Source organism: Leiobunum rupestre, chromosome 2 (assembly GCF_980474605.1).
Source record: "Leiobunum rupestre chromosome 2, qqLeiRupe1.1.hap1, whole genome shotgun sequence".
NCBI lineage: Eukaryota > Metazoa > Arthropoda > Arachnida > Opiliones > Sclerosomatidae > Leiobunum > Leiobunum rupestre.
Window position 1 is genome coordinate 3,989,760 of NC_143385.1, and position 17,256 is coordinate 4,007,015.

The window sequence follows — 17,256 nt, forward strand, 5'->3', positions numbered from 1 at the left end:
ATTCTGTGGTAGAGCGCTCGACTGTCAAGCCGAATGACCTGGGTTCGAAATCTGGGTGGCGCATTGGTTTTTAATCAATAGAGAAAACGCTAAATTAGAATTTCTTCGATGCAATAATTTCAATTCCAATTCTATTTCAATTAAAACAAAATTTCGTACTCTATTAAATACGCTTCCGATAAAGCTGAAGGTCTAATTTTCAATGCAGCGTAGCAAGTGTCGGTGGTTTGTGGTAGAACGTCCGCCTTTCAAGCAGGGGGTCTCGGGTTCAAATCCCGCCCGATGCGATCGCAAATTGATACTAAGACGAATACCGTAAACAATTGGTGGAAACCCTGCCATTGGAAGTTGAGAGGTTGCCATGACACTCAGAACTCGGTCCGTCCCAAAAGTCAATAAGAAGGAGTTGGAGAATACGCACCCATGACAAACGTAGTGACGGTGGGCGTTAACGAAAAAAAAACTAGGAGAGGTAATTAGCGGTTAACTATGATTAGCCACAAAAAACAACAGTTAATTTTCTTCGGTTATTTTTTCTTTTGATATAAAAATGATAACGTTTTATGGATTATTCTTTGAAATATATTAAAAAAAAACAATTATAAATGGTACCGCGCCGATTTTTTTAACTTTATCAATATGTGTTAGTACGTTTACGTTTGTTAACAAGGAATTTACTCAAGCATTTATAACAAAACATTGCTTATCGATTTGTTTTTCAATATTGGTACAATTATTTTACACTGCCGTTAATAAATATTATGTTGTTGTTGTTAAATGCATTTTTGATTAATTGTAAGAAATAGGCGATCGGTTAACGGTTTGATAAGAATAGACAGTCGTATAATTTGCACAAAATTGTTATTTTATATCTAAACGTGAACCGTTAACCGATAGAACGGTAATTAATATTTAGGTCGCACGATAATAAATAATTTCAATTCAATTCAATTTTATTTTCGTTTTTAATATATTAAGCGTCATCATAGCCGAGATTGTTTCTGCATGTAGGTTTTCTCTGGTTGGTGTAATTAAATTTTTCTGATGGAACCGATGTCGCAGGTATAGCTAGGTAATCTCGAGCCATTTTGGCAACTGAAGGATAACTCTTTCATTTTCCCGTAGTCAAGATTTCAATTATACTATGTAACATCGCTTGTTTGGAATTGGATACCATTATCTACTCTTAGGAAGTTAAGACACTAGGAAACTAAGAAACGGAATATCGCACGGCTTCGACGGAAAATCACCACTAATTTATCCCATTATTCAGAGGGGGAGGTATAGGACTATAGGGAGCTAGGAGTATGACGTGACCCGACGTCACCCGTGCTAGTTCAGATATATATAAAACATTTCCACACACAATGGCGCAAACAACGAAGTAATTTTTTATTATATTTGTTCGCCGTTGGCATGTTACTTAGTTTTCGATGTCTTGCTCAATACAGATTAGATTTTGTTAGTCATTTTTATACTAACCTTCCACCATTGTAGTTCGTTAGTTTTGGGCGGTTGTAGGTCATCTTTTAAATATTTCAAAATCTTCGATCCACGGACTATCCGAGCCCGCCGCTTAGGGTAAAAGGCATATATTCCCTTAGTGTCGTGACTGTCGTCAAAGACTAAAGGCTGGGCATTGGAAGTTTTAGAGGTCGAAGGTTGAGCGGTCGAAGCTTGAGTGGTCGAAGCTTGAATGGACCTGCCTTCATAGCATGTATTGAACACGTTCATAATCATTGCCTTGAAAGATTTGACAGTAGTTTTATCATAATTATTTTGTAGGAAGTCAATCTTCAAGGTAGGGTCCAAGGCTGTAATTGTTCAATAAATATGTTAGTGTCCCTTCTTAAAAACTGCCCGTGTTCAAAAATAGTTCACAAAAAATTCAATACGACCTATAATTGCTACAACTCGGTATATTTCCGAAAAAGACGGCCTCGCTAACTACAGTATTATCGTCTTAAATGAAATATAACACGCAAAGTTTTCTTCGTCGAAGACGTCTTTCTCGTTAACTTTTTCAAATATCCCTGCGCCAACTTTACCGTCACCGCCAGCCATGAATTTAAACCCGTATTCTTCAGTTTTCGTTCCACGACTACCTATTTGTTATCTCTCAATTCCACGCTCTCCGTCAACTGCTGTAAATATTGTAAATACTGCGACTTCCACGAGTATCTCCCACCGCAACGTTCCTCCCGCTTATCGCTCACTTGACCCTCTGGCCAAGCTCTTTGGCCCCACCCGACTTGGTGCCTTCCCTAATCACTTCACCTCCCAACCGATTACAATCTCTATACCCAATAAGGATGATCTAACCGTTCTACACACCAACGCCGACACGCTCACCCTCTACAAACGCTCCAAACTGGCTCTCGTTATGGCCACTACTAACTCTAACATTGTGGCTATTACGGAAACTGGACTCAAACCCAAGGTCCTAGACAGTGAACTAATCTTTCCGCATTTTAACATTTTCCGTCGTAATCATCATAGTACAGCGAGGAGCGGTGGCGTAGCCCTCTTCCTATCCCCCACAATCACCGCGCAACCTGTTGACGTTATCTCACTGGCCTCGATGTCCTTACTGTGCGTTGTGCCTTCCCCGCACTGAATGCGCTTTTCACGTTATATACTTTCTCCTTCTTACAACAACCATAGCGCCATTCTTACAGTTATTGCCTCAATCGTTGGCCAAGGTATGGAAACAAGCCTCGATTACGCCGATAAACAAAGCTGGGGCTCGCAACAACCCCTCCAACTGCCGTCCGATCGCCAACACCTGTCATGCAGCGCGTATCGCGGAATGCCTAGCCGACGCTCCTCTTCGCCAGTTCCTGGACGAAATAGGTTTCCTCTACCCTTCCCAACACTGCTTCCGCAAACGACATTCGTGTACCAGTAACCTCCTTACGGCCAGCAATGATTGGACATCGTGGCTCGACGATGGCAAGCCAGTCGATGTCGTCTACCTTGACTTTAGTAAGGCATTTGACACCATTCCAATTTAATGTCATAAAAATTCTAAAGGAAAGGTTTTAAAGTTGTCTAATATTATAGCTAATACGGCACATTGGTCCAGGAACGCTTATTGCACGGACGGGCTCAAGAAAAATGGGTGTCAGATCGAATAAAAGAAATACAAGAAATTTGTATCTTTATATTTAATAATTAAAATCGTATCAATAAATTAAAATAGCTTCTATTTGTCTTCAAACTCATTTAACTTCTAAAAGGGCATTAATGAACATTTGCCACTTGTTATTTAAGTTTTTCGCCTCACGGATAAAAAACAATTGATAGTTTAATAAAACAATTTGGTTCAAGGAAGAATATTGTTTGCCAGATTTAAGGCTGTGTCCGTTTTTTGGGGTATTTTTTGGGAGCCCTGTTTAGTGGACATTTTTACTCATAGAGACCCATAGAATGCATATAGAAAGTTTCGGTACTCTTATCCGTAACACCCTGTATATAAGAGAGGTAAAACTTGGGAAAATATACAAATCCGTGCTCCTCAGGCCGCATGGGCCCCGGGAATTTGAATGGGGTTCCCCTTTCTCTCGTCAGACCTCGAGTTTTGAGGCGGTAAAGGACCGATAGTAGAAAGATAGGCTCGCCGTGACAACGAATTTGAAGAAAAAGTGTATATGGAATATCGGTCTTATATCTTTGCTTCAATTATTTAATTAAATAATGGAATTCCCAATAATTGCAAATAGCCATTCTTTCTTCAATTTTAAAATGCCCCCACACAAAACTGATTTTTCTGTTAACTCGTCCTGGACCTGGACCTTCTGCCATGATATTAGTCTTTAGATCAAGAAATGTTAACGCTAGCGCGTAGAGGAACCTTTGACCAATCTCTACTAACTGACTTATGGAATCGATAAATTCGGTTAACGTTCATTAGTTTAAATTTTTTGTAATTATTCGATGTACAAACCATTAACGTTGTAAAAAACAATTTCTTAAAGTCTAAATTTGTATATTACAAACCAACAAAAAAAACCGATAACATATTATTTGCTTACTTATACATCTCTGCATTTTAACGATTATAAAAATACTCGGTTGGTCTTTTACTTTAGAAGTTAAGTGGTAGTTTATATCTGATAACATTTTGCTTAGCATAAAATATTAAATTATTATGAAAAAATAATTTATAATTTTTATTTAATCTTCAAGAATAAAGTTCAAATTATTAATATTAATGCATGGTTAATGAAAATGTATTTGAACACAGTTTATCTACCCTGTTGCCAAAAGTAGCCGTTAACTGATAACTTAGCCAAAAAAGTTAATAGTTCATAAATTAACGTTACTACATTGTGGTGTTGAGTAAATTAATTTGGAAAAATTATATACACTTTATACGGTAAATAACTTTTACCCGTTTGCCGAACCCTAGGTTAACCCAACCCTAGAAAACGCGAAACGCTAAAAGTTGACGTGTACCGACTGTTTACCTTACAGGCTCAATTTACCAGTTTTCTAGCGTGGGCTTAACCGGTCTCTTGTAAAAAATAGGAACATGTAACGTTTTTGGGTCTCTGATTCGGTAGAGCTTGATTATTATATATCTTTTATAAAAAAAAACTGAACACTGTAAAACATAAAATAATACTATTATAAATAATTGATAGCAAAATTTGCACTCTCTTTATGAACATTACATATACGACTTATTGGTAGAAAAGATCAGAACAACACTTATTTTGAATAAAATATCACAAAACCATGAATCTCAAAACTACCGACGGAATAAATTGGTATAAGAAACCACAAACTTATATAACTGGGTATCAATTAATATGGGGACAAGGCTGTAATGTTACAAAATTTGCGTGGCTCGAAATGTTTATAAATTAATTGTCTAAAATCAGTCGATCCCAACAATCAATTTACCGTGTCCTTGTTAAGGACAATCTACATACAATTTAAAACCCAGAGTGAATGCTCACAAAAAGATGAACACGTCACTGATAATATGAATAATATGTACCTTATAATTGTAAGATAAACTATAAATATAGGTCAGGGACTCGATTCTGAGGCGGTCGTTAAGAATTTTAACCACCGAAAATCGTCGGTATCGCAAAAAATCGTCGTTAAAGGAATTGTTGTAATTCTAAGGCAGTCGGATCGAAAAATAGTCGGTAATAACCACTGAAAATAGTCGCTATCGTAAAGACTGGGGTAGAGCAGTCTTTAGAGGCTTTAACCACGGAAAATCTTCAATTTCAAAATGGCTGCGAACATGTTGAGGATTAATATGTTAATTTTAGCTGCCGAAGCTGATGAAAATAATTTATTTCGACGTGATTTACGTCGTCAACGGGTAATTAGAGACAGAGCTCAAGCTTTTGAGCTTTGTGATTTTAGATTTAAACGACTTTTTCGGGTGAAAAAAGACTTAGCTTATGATCTCTGCGAGAGATTGACGGACCGCCTTACCGGGAATAATGCGTTGGCGCTACCTGTTGATATTAAGGTATTGTTATTAAATAGAACCTCTTTTTCTTAATTTATTTAAAATATTTCAAACTTTGTTTTTAAGATTCTTATTGCTTTGCGTTTTTACGCGGTTGGCTCATATCAACTAGCTGTTGCTCAAGATTTATTTCTTGCAGTAAGTCAGTCAACAGTTAGTCGATGCGTCGCTAATGTAAGCCGGGCTATTGTGGATTTGGTAATGCACCAAAGCATAAAATTCCCAAAAACAGATGAAGAGGAATTGCAAAATAAAGTGGGGTAAGTTGAATAAATTGGTATTATCATAAGCCTATCCAGCCTAAGTTTGAATCGATAGGCAGTGTTGGTTCAAGCTAACGACTGTCGAAAGTACCGCGCTAAATCCACCCGGTGGAGGAAAAGAGAAACGTAACGCGTCTCGCAATGCATGATGCCAGCTGTGTTGATAGGAGAGGTGCGTAGAGAGAGAAAGGGGGAAGGAAGAAGCTTCAATTTATCTCTACCAGGTGCCGATAATATCGCCTGATTTCTAGAGGTGTGCAAATACCATTTTTGGGGATCGAATCGAATATCAAATATTTTTTCCAGGCACGTCATATACCAAATCGAATATTTATAACGTCAAATAATTTGGTCGAATATTTTTAGAGCAAAATTTTAAGCCAGTTAACTGATCAAATACCAAATAGTATTTCGAATACCAAAAATTCGACGTATTTGGTTTTTAAATAACCAAATAGTTTGCATATTTGTCAAAAAATAAAGAAGTTATTGAAATCACTGTTCATTTTACTTGCAATAGTAAAATACTAAACCAAATTTATAATATATATTTTATTTTATTTAATAAATTTAAACTATAAAACTAAACTTTTTTAAAGAAAACTTTTACAAACAATATTTAAAATACACATTTTCAAAGTTTAACTACCCCAGCGTTCTCCTCTGATGGCCTTGAATCTCAACAAATTCGAAAAAGACCCGCGGTTATTCGACCAGTTTGCAAACTATTTGAAAATACAAAATACTTTTTTCCTATATTTTCGAATATTCGACTATTTGATCAAGAAAAACGAATATTCGCGAACTTTCCCAAGTGCTATTCGATTCGACGAATCGAATATTCGATTTGGTATTCGATCGAATTATTTGGTCTAACCAAATATTTTGCACACCCCTACTGATTTCTTCTTTTTCGACCGTCCAGTGGTGGTACAAAGGGCGCTATGCGCGTTTCATACTAAGGGTTGATAGGCTTATGGTATTATACAAACACAAATTGAAAACTTGTTGAAATTCCTGTAGATTTAGTCAAGTTGCTGGATTTCCCGGAGTGATTGGTGCAGTGGACGGAACCCATATTGCCATTGTTGCCCCACCAACAACAGATGCAGAATATAGGGAACATTTATATGTTAATAGGAAGGGTTTTCATTCCATCAATGTACAACTGGTAATAGGATAAGGATTTCATTTTGCATGCAACGTAATGGAATAATTATCAATAATTTAATCCAACAGATTTGTGATCACAACCTCAATATTTTAAATGTAAATGCCAAATTCCCAGGGTCTGCTCATGATTCACACATATTTAAAATGTCACAGGTGTCAACATATCTTGAGCAATCCTATTTAAATGGAAGAAAAAATTCCTGGCTAATTGGTAAAATTAAAAGTCTTAATTCTTAGAATGATTATATTTCTATGTAATATTCGATTTTCAGGAGACAGTGGATATCCTTTAAGACCGTGGCTATTGACTCCCATAGTAGAAGCTCCCGAAGGATCCCCAGAAGAAAGATACACAGAAGCTCACACTAAGACTCGTTGCCTTATTGAGCGTTGCATCGGAGTTCTTAAACAAGTCTTCCGTTGCCTACTACAACATCGAACGCTACATTACCACCCGACAGCTGCAGCAAAGATACTTTATGCATGTTGCACTTTGCATAATTTGCGTCGAGATTCCAACCATACTGCAGAAGACGACGAGTTCTCTGACACAGAGAGTGAGAGTGATGATGACATTGGCTTAGAAAATGGCAATAGACGTCAACAACAAAGGCAAGATCGAAGACAGAGAACCGCAGTTGTGGATGTTCCCAACTATGTGCCAAGACCAAATGAAAATTGGCTAGCGCCAGGTCACGCCACTCGAAATTTAATTGTCACAAGATTTGCAAGACCACATTAAATGGAAATAATATATTAAGAAAAACTTCGTTTAGTATTAATATTTTATTTTCATTTATTTATTTTTATGACACTAGAAGTTTGGAATCCCACTTGATGTTATTCATTAATCTAATATTCCTTTATATATACAAAATGAAATAATTCCCATATTTAATTTTTTATTATAAATATATTCATTATATATTAATCAGCTTTAAATTAAATAAAACTAATTGAAGTAATAATTATTGATTTTAATGAACAAAATACAATAAAAATAACAAATGGTTTTGATCAAAAGCAATGAAATACCTACTCTTCTTTTGGTGTTGCTAAAAATTTACAAACTGCATCCGCAATTCTGTTCACCCCATTTGCAATTTCACGAAGCAATTGGATTTTTTCCTCCTCAAACTGTTTAAGGGTGTCAGTGGCCTTCACGTAATGGTCATTTCGTGCTAGATATATAAAAGAAACATTTGTACTTTTTTAAAGAAAAGCCTAGAAAATTTACTTTTCTTTTTTGGCCTTTGCTCCTCAGTTAACGTTGACAATCGCTTATTAGTAGAGCTTTTGTCAGTACTTGAAGCCTCTATAAAATGAAAAAAAAAAAAAAACACGCTGACAACGAAACCAAAATTAAACTTCCTTACCATTTGCGGTTTGTTCCGAATGGGAACTTATTTCAAAAGAACTATTTTCATGTACTGAAAAAAACATTTCACCAATAGACCCAACAAAGCCTGTGGATGATGAGGTGCTTGGCTGTTGGTCTAAAAATTGTGAAGAGCTATTAGCTAAAGGTATTTGGGGTTGCTTAAACAAGGGAGAGTCTATTGAAGTTTCCATTTGTGCGACTGTTAATAGAGATTCCACTGATTGAATATCAGACACTGAGGAATGTATTACGGGTGATCCTGCTGCGGCGCTTAGCCCACGAGGCCTAGCTTTATTTGGTCTTGATATCTGTAAAAAATGGTAGAAGTAACATTTGTGTGTAAGTATAAAGATAATTGAATACTTACCTGTAACTCGCTATTAACTAGGTTAAAGCCTGCTTCTTCAACTTGGGGGTCCCCGTCAATACAAATTGGGCCAATAAGGACCATCAACCTGCTTTCTATCTCGCTCAAGTCTATGTCTTTGGGTCGTGGTCCACCTCCAGTGGGTTTTTTCTTTGCTTGACCGGCTTTCGCTTTAGTGTCAGACTTCCATTCTATCCATTTCTTTAACAGCACAGTAGAAATATCTTATGAATTGATTTTCAAATATTTCATTTGTCATTTCATACGTACTCTCTTCCAGCCAGCAACATCTTTAGTTGGTCCAACTCCATCACTATTAAACATAAGTGTTAAAGCCTCCCACAATTTTTGCGACTTTGCTCTGGTAAACGTAGCACTAAATTTTCCAATAACCAATTCTTGGTGGGCCTCCATGTACTCCAACATAATAACAAGTTGTCTCTCCGTTACTTTTGGTGAGCGCTTTGGTCCCATTTTATTTTATTATATTAAACCAAGATTTTAATTCACGAAATTTCGATAACACAAGGCTAACTAAAAAACTGTGTTAAACTACTTGCCGTCTGCTTCTTTCTATTATTGAAGTGAAAAAGCAATAAAATTCCGTTCATCTATTGGCTCTGCCAACCTCACGTGACACAAAAACTACTACAGTAAATCCCCCTAAAAACTCGGTGGTAATTCTACGTTACCGACTTTCCTCTTAGCAACTTTCTGTAAGTCGATGCTTAGAATTGCAAAATTTTTCTCGGTAGGTAAATGTCGGTACGGAGAAGTGGTTGATAAAGTGGTTGGTATTATAGTCGCTACGCTAGCGACCGTCTCAGAATAAGACCCCAGGATTCGTCAGTGGCTCACATGGTTTTTTCTCAAATTATATAAAAAGCATATTTTTTCATTTCAAATGATGAAAGCTATTGAATCTCAAATTAGATTGTTAGACACTTTGGTAGCTGCAACAAGAAATACAAGTTTGAGTTAATTATTAAAATCGTGTTTTATGTTTGAATTTCATATGTTATCTTTATCTATAAAGAATTTTGGTGGTTTTAATATGAAAGATTTTTCCAATATGGGATAGCAGTTTTTTTATGTTTTGCTTTAAAAATCGATTTTCAGCAACCTCACGGGCGTTTAAAATATTGTTCCTTTTATTTCTTTTCTTTTTAATAAACATTAAAAGTAACGCCTCAATGTTTTTTAAAGCGAACACACGGGCATGTAAGTCTTTTGGAAGAATCTCATGTATTTCAGCCCTATTGAGCAGGTACAAATAACTGATATACCTTGACCCAATCCACAGTTTCAGACATAAGGCCAGAACTTAAATTCCGCTTTACTTTAAACGCTAAAGGAGTGCATAAAAAACCTTCGATCAAAACGACACTAGCTTAAATTTAAGCAGCAAACAGGGGATAGAACAGATTGTGAAATATAATTTGTTGTACCATAAGCAGACATCCCACTCTACAATTTAAAATGGTCTAACCCACATGCAATGTTTAACAGAAATAATTAAAGCCGATTTTTTTAAAATTCAGAAGCATTCAAATGTAGTAAAATATCATATTTTTTACTATTGTTACCACAGGTTTAATTAGGTGTAATTTTTGTTGTAAGGAAATGTACCAAAGCCCGTTAAGGCACCCCATCGTTAAATGTTAATAAAAAAATTTCACTAAACAATCTAGAATATAAGTTTCACGGAAGAGGACCCAATGAACTCAGATTTTAAGGACGGATTACCAAAGGTAAATCTTTGCAATAACCAAATAATTTCTATTTCAGAGAACTCTGATGTGGCATTGCCGATTATGACCCCTTATCGATAACTTTGTAGAATACCCTAGAGATTTAATCAAGCATAAACAAAAGCTGAATATAGGCTCTTGATTATTTACACACCCACTAAATGCAATATATATATAATATATATATATATATATATATATATATATATATATATATATATATATATATATATATATATATATATAAATGATTTAATGGATCAATGACTTGCGAGTTTCTGTTTTTCCACATAGTTTATTGATCCATTAAAGCATTTACCGCAATCTAGTGGTATAATATGGAAATATAAACAATAATGGCGACATCTGAAATGACAATAAACTGATTGAACGGAATTATAACACCCCTGAAACTTATTAAAAAATATCCGTTAGGCAGGTGGTGAATTATGTCAATTAATTGTAATTAATCCTAATTCATTAAAACACATGCTGCTGCTAGGCACGCGCATGTCATGCATAGCTGGTTATGTGGAAGGCGTGGTAGGAGCGCGTGGGGAAAGCCAACGCGAATCCACGCTTAGTACCCCCCTCCCACAACGGGCGATTGCAGTGCCGCGGTGGCTGTTGCACTCTAGGTATACTTTCCATTTAACTACTGCCATTGTTTGCCAATGCGAAAAACGATTTCATGCTCACGGTGCATTAAGTGTTCGTGCAGCTTCTAGTTTCATTATTAATATTTATTTCTATTCGCGTTTGTGGGTAAGTGCAACTGAGAAACCAAGTCACCTCGGATTGCTTTCCATTTTAAATCGTAGTTTAAAAAAGTCACAGTTTTGGTTGGCAACGTTCCGAATAAAGACCGGATATGTTAGGAAAGCTTAATCTCCAATTGTACTTGTGTCTTCAAGTGATATGAAATGGCATCTTCATCACCTAGGCCAAAGTGAGTGTTATAGATTTCCTCGAATTGCGCTTATAAATTGTAGCCGCTTACATTTTAATTCCATCATAACTCGAAATCCTACAATAAAAGCAAATATGTATTTTCGACGAACTTTTATCAATAACCAGAGTCCAGAAAAAAATATTATTTAGATTTCCATTACTGATTGAAAATACTTTATTAAAGTCCCACCCCCAAATGTTGTCAATATGTTTATCTGGTCTTAATGATAAAATTACAGTGGCTTATCCGAAACACTTAATCAAGTATTAGTAAAACAAACTATGTATCTTTTACGTACAAGATATCGAGATTTTGTAAAATTATATTTTACATCAAGAAAGTTTGGAAGCACATTATTTGCTTTCAGCTAATCAATCTTTAACCCTAATGTTCTTTTGCAGTTGCTTGTTTTGGCGACTGTTATTTATTATTTTCATAAGTATATTATATGCTTTTATCAGTAATTTTCTTTAGAAAATATTTTAGTGAAAGATTTTCACTAACTTCTAGGTCACTCCACCAGATAAAGAAACTTACCCACTAGCTAACGTTTTCAAAGGCTTGGTGAGACGCCGTGTTGGTATCGCGAATAAACGTTTGCTTGTAAGGTATGAGTGTCTTACTGATATAACAATGTAATAAATTTATGTTAATAATACTATATTGTGTGAATATCATTATGGTTTATATTCACTGTTAATTGACTAGCATTTTGCTTTTGTTGCATGAGTAAAATGCCATTATAAACGATGTTTTTTAGTTATGTCGAATTTCAATTAAAGTAACTTTAAAATATAATATAACGATTAATTCGATAGAACTTTATTAAATAAATTGATATTCAGCTTTAAGTATTTTAGAGTTTCGATGAATATGTATCTGTAGCTAAAAACATCGTTGAAATAAATGCGGTAGTTTATCGATTTTACCAAATCATATATCCAGTTTTGTCCCAAAATTTACACTTTATAATGATTTTAAAATTCATCACAATTTTTTAAGCGTGATCGATATCTTATCCTGTGTTGAATACCTCATCCCCACATATCACGAATTCATCAGTGCCGAACAGTACGCTTTTCATTTTCTAAGGTTGCTGAGATTAATTTTTTTTTAAAAAACAGTTACATCAAGTTGAAGAATTAAAGAATTTAATGATAATAAATACACCAAAAATTTTATACGAAATTAACCGACTCCCACACGGAGTTTGTTTGGTGACCGTTTGTTGAATTTTTAGAATAATTGATACACAATGATAGGAAAATTGATTCAAAACATCATATATTTGTGATGTCTTTTGCACAAAGAATTGTGTGAGTTCCATTTACCCGTTGCTATGAGCGTTTCTCCGCTAGCGGGTAAGCAGTATAATTGGTTTATGACCAACCAAAACAAACGCTCCGTTATCTGCATTGGAGTTTTTAAGATACCCTCAACAAAAACCCAAACATTACCAGAAAGTGAGAATGTTTGTCACCCCACCGCCATTTGCGTTTCCTTTTTCTATGAAATCAATAAGTTGATCTTAAGCATTTATAAGTTTAGGAACTGATAAACGTTTAGTAGGTTTTTAAGAGCATCGAATAAATTCATGTTTTAAAACTTACCATTGTTCAATAATAACGATTGATCAAAATATATATAGTCCTGACCTCCTTTTCAAAAGACGAAAATCACAATTAATTTTACAGTTCGTCTTACTTACTCGTGAACGCCTTATATATAAATCGATTGTCGACGTTTTTAAATTACTCTGCGATAAAGGTCGACCCTTTTCTTTTTCAGTTAAAATTTTTCGCGTGTGGTAGAAAATTTAAGGTTTTCTTTGTCAGGAACTTCTTTTCAACAAAAATTGGCTAAAAAAAAACGGCAAATACTTGAAAACGGCTAAACACACAAAAGGCGTAAAAATCAACAGATTATGAATTAAAAGGCCTAACGAAATTTCTTTAAAACTTTTATTTACTTTTTAACAAGTTTTGTCAAAAACCTAAAAATTAAATACTACCAGCTATTCCCTTTAAATATTTTTCTTTTGATCTATTTGTAAAGTCTTGTACCACGTTTTTTAGTCTTTTGTCTGAGATCCACAATGCTTTTATTATCCATTTCCTTCTCCTGCGCCGAAATTAATAGCCGTCACGTGCAACTAAAAAAAAAAAAAAATGTTATAATCGCAGTGAGTTCAATAATTTAATAAAAAAACACCTACCTACGCCTTAACACCCGAATTCAAAGGCCAATGTCAGGAAAGGAGGGACATATTATCGGAATTGGTAGCCTATGATTTTCAGTTACGAATAGTTTATAATAGGCAGGGTTATTTCATGCAACCTTATTCTAGGAACGATGACCCTTTTTTTAACACCCCGGGTGTAGACGATGATTTCCAGTTACCAACTGTATACAACACGCAGGATTCCAATAGCGCTTTATTAATTTAGCAAAACCTTTGGTTTGGGGGCCTCCATGACCAAAGGACGATTCACCCATCTATTTTTTAATTTGTCAAAAACCATTTGGACCATTTCGAACCCGAGCAGACCAACTACCCCTTCCCGCCTTTAGAAACGTACGATGTCAATCAATTCGGCTTAGATGAGCGGAAAGAGTTGATACAATACCGTTTTGACTGCATCTCTTACGAACGTGGATTAGATTTTGTCAAAGACGCAATAGAGTACCGCAAGAGCAATTACAACATCCTTAGGCCCGGATGTAGTGTTTTCAGGAGATAATTCCTGAAAATCTGTTACGCAGACCCCTTTAGGATCGCTCTTAATTTACCCGGCGCCTTCAATTGCCAAATATTCGTAAATAAGAGGGGTGGAAATGTAAAAGGCTAAAGTTATACGCTTCGCTTCAGAATTCGAATATCTTTATTCGCGGATGAGAAAAATCTATTTTCACCGAATGAATAAAATCACGGTCCACTCAACTATTATAATGAACGCTTTAGATGTCAACCCCGAAAGTTTTTAGGACCATTTATATGAAACAGGGGAAGAAACGACCCAAAACTCGACGGGGTCAATTCAAAACCGGAGATCATTGTTAAATGAGTAAAAACAATGGAAAGTTCGAGAAATATTACTCTTGTAATCTGTCCAAAGAAGTTTTGAAAATTAATGCGTGGCTTAGTCTGACTAGAGGATCCCTTTGGGGCAAGTTTTACGAGGAGGAATTGCAATATAGAGCTAAACCTAAGGCGTACCACATCGATTAAATTCTTAAGATGAGGAAGCGAGGAAAACAAACAAAATATCTTATTATATTGGATATCCACCGAGTGCCAATTTTTCGGTAAAGAAAAAGGATGAATTTGACCTTGCCATGTAACGCGAGTATGAAGATATACGTAGACAATACCATTGACACGTAGACTTCTTGGTTAGCGAAACCCGTAGAGCTGCACGATAGTAGAGATGGATCAAAACTGAGCGACGTTTTTCCTGAGTGATGTCCAAAATGGCCGCCAAATTAGGTCAAAAACTTTCAAAATCCACCCCACCCCGGAAAAGTAGAAAACCAGTTTCTGGAATTTAACCTTAAAGGCAACAGGAAAAATTAAAATCATATTTCATCTTTGAATTTGACACTGACCACAACCCCTAAGCCTCGGTCTATCCGCCTTACAAGTTTGGACCCGATAGCGCGAGATTGGGCGGAGATCTAACCATTTATGTCTTGAAAATAACCCCTCTCATTTACTTTTGGTACCACTTTTTTTAATTTTTCGCAATTTAAAAGTATAGTTTTTGTTAATTATGAAATAGCGAAACAAATTCATTTATCTGGAACAACGCATAACTTGTGCAACCTTCGCTTTATAACCTTGACAAGTTTGGCACCACCCAATCACGTGATATCCAACTTACCCCTGTTGAAATAAAATAAAACTTCATTTATTTACTTTTGGAAATAAATAAATAAGAAATTATTACATAATAAACAATCAATACACAGTTTAAAACTTAAGAAATTACAATGGGTGGGATTGGTCAATATCCGTCCGAGATATAGCCACTAATGTGTTACCCCGGTGGAAATAAAATAAAACTTCAATTTATTTACTTTTGGGAGATCCAATGTTTCTTTTTACATTTGCAAACCAAAGGTATAATTTAAACCAAAAAGGATAGTTTGTTGGTTTTCAATAGTAAAATAATTCATTCTAAAGTATCATAATCAAATAAAAATTCAAAAAAAAATTATTTTAAAATAAATAATGAATTAATTACATAATAAACAATCAATAAACATTTTAAAACAAAACATTACAATGGGCTTGATCGGGCGATTTCCGCCAGAAATATAGTCATTAATGTATTATGAAAAGTTCAATTTATTTACTTTTGGAGTTACAATGTTTTTTATTTTATCCACATGCAATAAAACCACTAATGTATTACTTTGTCAATATTAAATAATTTTTACATTATTATCTCTTGTTACTTTTGCAATCCAAAAGACTATAATTTTACCCAAATGAATGGCTGGTTGGTTTTCAATAGTAAATTAATATATTCTAAAGTTGGAAAAACGGTTCTTATAAAGTTACACAATAAATAAAATTTCCAAAAAACCATTATTTACAAAAAAAATAGCTTTCTTTTTTAAATTAAAAATAGCAACATTATGAATACCTTAACACGTAGGCAGACGTTTCTCTGACTATACACAGTAAACGGACGGGTATTAATTTTGACTAAATTAAATAAAATTAAGTTTAATAATTTTAATTATTTTTAAATAAACATTACTTACTTTAGTTGATTGGTAATTTTAACTTTTTGCTGAACCGCGTTACCAGAAACACACAAAGCAAGGATAGAAGACACGGTCTATGAAATTCTGCCGGATTGTGAGCAATTTTTTAACAAATACTCCCACCAAAAATAAATGTCAATATATCTATAAATTTATAAATTATAATTACCTCTAGGATAATTCCATTGTATAATAACATTGTTTATCCGATTTTATAACCACCCCTTAATTATCGTCACGTGTAGAATTTATCCACTACAATACAACCTTGTAAAACTAGTTTGGATTGTGTTTTTCCTATTTCTCTAATGATGTCTCACTTACAAAATGTTTATTAACATCGATCTTTCCCTATCTTGTTTTTGTCAAATAAATTGTAAAACATCTTCGTGCCATATTATGTTTAAACGGTAAATTATAAACACATCACGTTTCGAAAGGAGACGTTCGACAGAGCCCGTGAGAAGAAAAAACGCTAGATATTATTAAAATATTAATTAATAAATTAAGTTAGAAGAAACCAGTTATGGACTGTGAGAAGGATGATAAAATACGCGTATTTTATCATAATTAATAAATTGTCTAAATTGTAAATAAAAATGATTTGTTTTAAAAACCAAGCTTATTAACAATTTACTTTTTGAAGATACAATCTTTTATAATACTTCATTATAAAAGTAATAATATTAATACTTCTTTCGCAAAAGACTAAATGCATTGGCTATCAGGATAGTACAATAACTAAATAAGATAATTTAAGAATTACAAAAATAAATTATATAAACATTAAAGATTTAAAAAACAATTACAAAACTGTACAAAATAAACTAACAATAAAGATAGAATTAAGAATTGAAAGGTTGTTAATATAGAAATTTAAAAAAAAGTTAGAAATAATACAAGGATATAATTAAATATAATTAAAATTAACTTAATTCATAGAATGTTTACTACGAAATTCGGGCTAAAATTTGGAATAGTTAATTAGTATATTGAAATGAGTATATTGTAAAATATTTACCTACATAATTCTTGGATTTTATGCTGTTGTAATGTATTTACGCAGCTAAAAGACCAGTTTTTATGTTGAATTCCCTTTTCA

At 34.3% G+C, this 17,256-nt stretch overlaps 1 protein-coding gene across 1 annotated transcript; it reads right to left on the reverse strand.

Annotated features, from left to right (window-relative positions):
- Positions 1-7,946: 7,946 nt before the first annotated feature.
- LOC149955555 (uncharacterized) lies at positions 7,947-9,493 on the reverse strand. The gene is made up of 5 exons (XM_090164553.1): positions 8,949-9,493; positions 8,679-8,879; positions 8,307-8,619; positions 8,168-8,245; positions 7,947-8,111 (listed from the first exon to the last, which is right to left on the reverse strand). The coding sequence occupies exons 1-5, from the start codon at positions 9,150-9,152 to the stop codon at positions 7,966-7,968; spliced, it is 942 nt and encodes a 313-aa protein (XP_090020679.1). The 5' UTR covers positions 9,153-9,493; the 3' UTR covers positions 7,947-7,965.
- Between the last annotated feature and the right edge of the window lie 7,763 nt (positions 9,494-17,256).

Coding starts and splice junctions, on each gene's coding strand:
- LOC149955555 (XM_090164553.1), bottom strand. CDS start 9,152: ATGGGACCAAAGCGCTCACCAAAAGTAACGGAGAGACAACTTGTTATT. Junction 8,880..8,948: donor ATGTTGCTGGCTGGAAGAGA/GTACGTATGAAA, acceptor GTGCTGTTAAAG/AAATGGATAGAATGGAAGTC. Junction 8,620..8,678: donor TAGTTAATAGCGAGTTACAG/GTAAGTATTCAA, acceptor CATTTTTTACAG/ATATCAAGACCAAATAAAGC.